Source organism: Anoplophora glabripennis, unplaced genomic scaffold, assembly GCF_000390285.2.
Source record: "Anoplophora glabripennis isolate ALB-LARVAE unplaced genomic scaffold, Agla_2.0 scaffold473, whole genome shotgun sequence".
In the NCBI taxonomy this organism is placed as follows: domain Eukaryota; kingdom Metazoa; phylum Arthropoda; class Insecta; order Coleoptera; family Cerambycidae; genus Anoplophora; species Anoplophora glabripennis.
In genome coordinates, this window is record NW_019417197.1 from 398439 (window position 1) to 405910 (window position 7472).

A 7472-nucleotide genomic window follows, 5' to 3' on the forward strand; every position below is an offset into this window, starting at 1 on the left:
TTTAGGGTTCTAAGTCGCGCAAAAATATTTTTTTCAGTCTTGTCGGTGCTAACGTGGCAATAAATAAAATTAAATACTTTATTGAAAAAAATTAAAAAAAAATGTTTTGATAAAACTTACTTGTAACAAATTAAATAAAAAGTGATTGTGAAGTTGGCAACATTTTAATACTGTTGGATCGATAATGAAACGATCTTTCAGAATCAAAAGAAAATAGGGGGTTGCTATTTAAAAAAATCTCGATGACGTCATTACTCGAAAACAAATGACGGTTGAAAATCGCATTTTATGCTAAAATATGTTTTTTTAAAATTAAAAATCGACCTGTTCGGGGATTTTTCCCCAAAAAAAATTTGTTTCATTTTTACTGAATTTATTCCACCACATAAAACCGTACGGTATAAAACCAGTAAAGTAATTTGAACTCTTTCCGTTACAAACTCGTTTTGAACTTTTAATTTAAATATGGGAAAGGCAAATCTGAACTCTCCCAACGATTTTTGAAACACTTCTGACGATGGTCTTTTTCTAGGTGTACTTAATGCGGGTTATAATGAACCAGGAACCCCTAGGGGTGGCTCCCGATATCGTGCTGCCACAGGACCTGGTGAGATGGAGCGACGTGGATCCCGCCCACTACCTGACTGACTACAGTGCCATCGGCGAGACCAAGCACAACACCTCGCCCTTCCCCTACGATCCCGAGATCAACCAAAAAATTATCTTATGGTGAGTTTCCCCACGTTTTGTAAATAAATTACGACGCCACGAAGGTGCGCGTTTTATTAGCGAAACGCGCGTCGAGGTATAGCAGTGAAGTACAGCTGTGGACAACAGAATGCGCCCAAAGCTTACTGCTCAGTGTAAATGTAGCCTTTGATGTAGATAAATTAGATTTGTTTCCAATATTTTTGTTTTTTTTGCTGTATTTATATATTTATACAGAGTAACATTTTTTCAACAATTTACATGTGTAATTTTTTTTGTTTTTAAATTTACCTCGGGTGAAAGAAATAAGTAATATTCAAAACGTTTTTCCGTATAATAAATTCCATATTTGCACCAGAAAAGTACAATTTTTAAACTTATATTTCCACAAATATCATTTTTCAAAAAATTGAACTCTCACCAGGGTCTTCAATTGATGTGTGTGATAATATCTGCTATTTTTATTGTGCTGCTTTTGGTTAGGCAAAAATAGTTTAATAAAAATAATCCGTAATCGATTCCTTTGGCACAAAGATTTTTTTAATTAATTTTTTATTTAAACAGATAAAACTTAAATCGTGCCACAAATAAGGGAAAAAACTTAAACTATAGTAGGATCGTATACGATGCAAAGTAGAGCAAAAAATTGTCGGCCTTTTATCAAAGGAAAATCGTGTCATCATTTTTAGGAGGCGTAAGATAAATCATTTCAAATTTAAAATGAAATTCAATGTAAAATCTGAAATACCGCTGCATACGCACTGTGTTCTGGTAGTAGCTGTAGTCGCCCAGGTGCATCGAGTGTACGAACTGGTCGGTTATACGTCAAATACTAACCTGGCGAGCTTTGCCGTCAATTAGAGAGCGCTTCCAAAAAACAAGTAAACAACAGTGGCGCGTACAGAGGTAAAATGTAGTACATATGTGGAATTTAGGAAACAAATTGGATTTATAATAAATTACATTTAAAATAAATAGTTTATGAGAATAAAGGAATTTTTGTAGGAACAAGGGTGCCAGACCTGAACTGATCCCCTCGTCCCTTCATAATGTATAAAGAAATTATTCAATTTGTAAAACCCTTAAAAGCGTACTTCATTGGTTCCCTTGACAGGCAATGATTTATTACTTTGCATCGAATATGATCCTACTATAGGTGGTATATCACAAACAAATACATTGCGAATGGGTTGGACCGAATATTTTACGAATTAGAAATTATTTATCACGGTTAATATTAGCTATCGATCCGATTTTTACGCCACATATTTAGGGAGTTAAGTACTTGAAGAAAATGGTAAAAACAAGTTATAAATTAAATATTAATGAATAAGCCCATTACGATTTGCTTTGTTGTCATATTGTATCTAATAAATTTAATAATTATTATTATTAGGTCCATATCGTAACTTAATTACATTTGATTAAATTTGTGTATTAGTTCTTTTATTGTATTGTACACGACAGTTCTATTCTTTTATGAAACTAGAAACTGAATATAAAAATCACCAAAAAGTTTCACCATTTTCCTAGCTATTGTCACCCCTGTCCGCAGCACTTTTATTCGATTCAACCAGAAAGGGTCCAACCTACACAACGACACTAAAATCACTCCGATCGAACCACTCCTGTACTCAACGGTCGTGACCGAACATTTTTTAAATTTTGTAAGTTTATACTCCTCTATACACTACATATATATATTTTCCTAACATCACTACCTTTTTATTCGGTAATGATCAAGTTAGCAGAAATGCTCAAAAGCATTTTTTTTTGTAAGTCAATATATATGTTGTAAAATTCAATAGTTTTTTAATGTCACTGGCACATGAGTATCAAATACAAAGTTTTTTAAATATTTATTTCCTTTTTTATGGCTTTGTTTAATTATAAAGAATATTTTAATATTATTTTTCAAGTAATAGTAATACTAAAGGAATAGCAAAATAGTTTTTACTATATGTTCATATCGAGAAAAGTAAATATCTAATTCAGGTCTACAATATGTGTTCCTAAGGAAAATATTATTTTATTCGTGAACATTATTTGTTACATTATAATACGTTTTAAATGAATATGAAAACTAACAAACACAAACAAAAAACTGTTTCTTACAACATTCGTTCCTATTTCGGCGGGGCTAAAATGCATTATCGTCCTAAGTCCTATTTAAGGTGGTATATCGGGGTCCGAAGGAAGTGAGGATGCTTTTCTTATGGGACTAAAGCCCTCTGACAATTTGAAAAAATTAAATTCTATTGAAATTATTTGCGATAAACATTATACGCACATAGCATATATATTGACTAATTAACTACATAAAAATATCATATTTAAGTAGTTTTAAATTATATTTAATGAACGCATAAAGACTATGTAGATGTGGCAACAACGCTAATAATTAACTAGCAGTTGTACACACTGCGAACCTATAGACCTCGGACATAGGAGATATTGCGCGTCAAATTCGGGTAAAGATGCGTACGCGTTCAAAAATGTATTGTGTGTAAACTATGTACAATATAATTATTATATATAGCAAATATATCGTATTATCCTCGCGAAGATTTGTATCCTTTATTTAAAATCCGTAAATCATGTGAACTGGTAAAACAACGAGAATTATGTTAATTTAGTTCTAAAGAAATGAAATGACACTCGCGCCCATCTCTCGTCCAAGTCAAAGAAAATGTTGGATGCAATTTTGAAGGTTCTGTGATAGAAATTACATTATTACGCACTGTTCGTGTTTTTAATCTCTACTTTAGTAATGTTACAAAAGTTTTGCAACTATAACTAATTTTTTAGATATAAAATTTGCTGAGAAATATTTATGTTCTTTTGTTATTCCGTGCAAATGCTTTTATCTCAGGTATTACTAATTATATTAATCAAGTAAAGAAAACTATGTAACCCTAAATATTGCTGGGTAATGACTACGATGTTTTTATAAAAGGATTTATCAACTGTATTTTTTATTCCAATAAATATATCACAGCTTCCTAGTCTTTTTTAATTAATCTAGTTTTTTAAAAACATTACAAAAAATCATCGGTTGTGAATAATTTATTGTTGATAACAATGTACATGGGATTTAGGAAAAATGTATATGTTTGAAATCAATTTCGTTTTTATCAAGTCTTTCAAATGTATTCCCTCCTTGCTGTCAGCTGATTGCGACGTTGCCACATTAATCCTCAAGTCAGACAGAAATGCAATTATTGGTTTCTGTTTCTAATTAATACAGCTGTACTATGTTCAAACCTTACATTAGTTTTACATCAAAAATAAGATAATACTCTATCTATGGAAAAGTTTTGTTTCACAATTTCTACATTTTTTTTTCAGTTATGGGCAAAAAAAGAGACGCACCGTCCATCTTCGCCATTTAAACCTATGTTAAAATGAACAACTTTCAACAACAATATCTCAAAATCTAGATTCAAAAAAAATTTCAAAAAAATATGACGCACAGAGGGAGCACTGTACATCTACGCATTTGAGTAAATCCGATATACCTCCTTAAGTAGCTAAATTTTCTATATGTTGTTAATTTGTGACATCAACAAACAGACTATATCAAATTCCGTGTGAAACTTCTGGTAACCGCATACATAATTCCATTCTTTTTACCGAATAAATGATGTGAAAACGTCCAATATGCTGGTTTTACAGCTTTAGTCACAATTGTATAACAGCTAATTTCAAACAATGGATCTCCAGGGAAAGCTTCACTTTTTTGGGACTTCCCACGGCACAAATATACTCGGGGGTAGCGTAATTTTACACTGTGAATGAGCATAAATATACAATAATTAATTATTGCAATATTCAACATATTGGCGTAACTATTCGAAATTTTGAAAGAAAGGGGTTATAAATGAACTAAGAATTATTCCACAGCAGTAAATATGTAACAGAAAAAAATTTTGAACAAAAATTTTTACATTTCGATGACACCATCAAAATTAACATTCATGTCATCAAATTGTTTTGATCAAACCGATTTGGTCAAATTACAGATATTGAAATAATAAATAAAAGTTATTCTAAGAATTACCTGAAAACCTACCAGTTTATTTTTTCAAATAGTATTTTGCTTTCTACCCATCTCCCATCTCTCATTTGATTGAAAAACAGAGAACCATTAGTTTAATCGGTTGATCAAACTCGTTGTGACGTCAAAATAACGTTTTATTTTGATTTGACGAAAATTTGATAGTCTGGCACTTCAATAAAAATTCTTTTGATGGCGTTTTGATCCAAATTTGATATCCTAAAGTAATTTATTCGCGAGAACAACGAAGGGTGCGACATCTATTATGTTAATTTAAAATCACTCCAATAGGGAAGCTTTCAGTTTAGTTTTTTAGGAAAGCTCATTTGGGTTGATAGTAATTAAAGATAATGCCGACTGCTGACATTTTGCTATTTTAGTCCTATTTAACAAATGGACGCTTTATAAAATGAAAAAGAAACATTTACATATACCTACCTACATTGATTTTTGTTAACGATATTTAAAAGTTAATATTTAATCTCCATTGTGAAATGCTTGATTGTTTGGGTAGGTATAAAAAAGTTTTTCAATCACATTGTAAAGAATAGTAAACTCAAAAATTTTTATTATTCTTCTACTTGTGTTTTATGTGCATTACATGAAATATGTCTTGTTTAAAATAATGTTAATTTGTTGAATTAAATACGAGAAANTGCATTACATGAAATATGTCTTGTTTAAAATAATGTTAATTTGTTGAATTAAATACGAGAAAAATCTTATGACGAAGAGCGAAATATATGTTATTTTATACATAAAGAAACAAATGAAGGTCAAATATTTTATGTATAGAATTAATGTGTCATTACATTTCAAAAATTCGAATCTAAATAATAGTAGTTTTTATCTATTTTATAATAAATATTGGAACTTCATTTGTTTTTTTTTTTACTTATATTAACGGTACGTATATTTATAAATCGGAACCTTATTTACAGATTGTCGTATCGAATTTAATAGATACAGCATGTTTTTGAATTAATTTTGTCATTTTTATGTTGAGTCCCTATCTATTTTTAAATGTTTAACTCAAAATATTTCATATATATTTCTTATTCTTATGATTTAATATCAAATGTAGTTTCTAAATACTAAATCTTGGTTTGAATTGTTAGATTTTTTTATTCAAACTGAAAATTAAGTGAAAATTGATCAACTTTATGTCCCGATTTGAATCCAGTAGACCTTCCTTGTTCCTTGTTAGGATACTCCCAAAATCTTATGTTGCTTTTCAGAACTAAAATAATGTGTAAAATATCAAAAAATGTTCTTTTGCAGTTTCAAATATGAAATCAAATAATCAAATTTTCATTCATAATTTTTTTAGTTTCCTATACACATTTCTACAAGTATCTTCAAAAATGTATTTCATGAAATACAATATCTCACTAATTACTTTACATGTTTATGATAATAAGCTAATGGGTTAATTAAAATTCCTTAACTATTACGAATAATTACAATTTTCTTTGTATGACTAATTTTCTGGTTTATTAGAGGAGGTATTTAGTCTTAGTTTCTCTTAACAATAATCAATTATCCGTTTGCGATATAAAATAAATCAGGGATACATCAATTTTTAGACATAAAATATAGAAAAGAATCCTTTAAAAAGTGTTGCTGATATCAAAAATCTATTCAATTTAAATTAAATGATGTTTTCTTGCCAAACAAAGTAAATCATTAGTAAAGTAAGTCTAAAGCAACTTTTACTCTTCAGGTCTGGTGATATTACTTCGTTACAAGTAGATGCCATCGTCAATTCTACAAACGAGTACATGAGTGATAGCAATCCAGTCAGTGACAGGATTTTCCAGAGGGCTGGGTCCGAACTAAAAGAAGAAATCAACCTAGATATAAGAGGTAAGTCATTTAAACACCATTAAAGAATAATAATAATACACCATTCCTTCCTTATGCCACTTAAAATTCCCCGTTATACTTCCGGTAAGACATAATACAAGTATTTATTTCAAATTGTTTGAGATAGGGTACCGCAGGGAACATATGTAGGGCCCTTTTACAAGATTTTGATTTTTGAGTGGTACCGAATTGTTTTTTGATTTCCAGAATGTAAAACGGGCGAAGTAAGGATCACCCGAGGCCACGCACTGCCAGCACGATACATCATCCACACCGTAGGCCCCAAATACAATATAAAGTACCAGTCTGCATCGGAAAATACTCTTCACACATGTTACAGGTATTTCAAAGGCAACGTCGCCGATTCATTGCTGATAGAGGTGGATTTTACCTTTTTTTTTGCAGGAACGTGCTGCAGAAAGCGAAAGAGATGGGCCTGCACACGATAGCATTATGCGTGATCAACTCCGTAAAGAGGAACTACCCACCCGACGAGGGAGCTCACATAGCACTACGTAAGCCTCGCAGAGAAAAATCCCTCGCGCTAGTTCTGGGATGTATTTTGCTCTAGTTAAAAATGCGCGAACTGAGACAAAAAACACTAGTACACCGCCCCTTCCCCCGACTCACAGATAAAACTTATGCATTTTAATCTCCCTGAAAGTCAAAAGGTCTCACCTTCAATGAACGTTTCGTAAATAATTGAAACCGTTGAAGGTAGCGGAGATTATCTTATAATCCGGTTAGCGTAGATTTACGTCACCTTTTCTACTTACGGTTCTAATGTATGCATATCGGTTCGATTGGGTAAACACAAAGGAGTACATTACTTGCCTATTTC

The 7472-nt window shown here is 31.2% G+C and overlaps 1 protein-coding gene across 1 annotated transcript; it reads left to right on the forward strand.

Annotated features, from left to right (window-relative positions):
* Positions 1 to 465: 465 nt before the first annotated feature.
* On the forward strand, positions 466 to 7188 carry LOC108911425 (protein GDAP2 homolog; the record flags this gene model as incomplete). Its single annotated transcript, XM_023456036.1, has 5 exons — positions 466 to 474; positions 533 to 729; positions 6489 to 6631; positions 6839 to 6971; positions 7037 to 7188. Coding segments are annotated over exons 1-5 (634 nt in total), but the record flags the coding sequence as incomplete, so codon positions are not given.
* Positions 7189 to 7472: the final 284 nt, after the last annotated feature.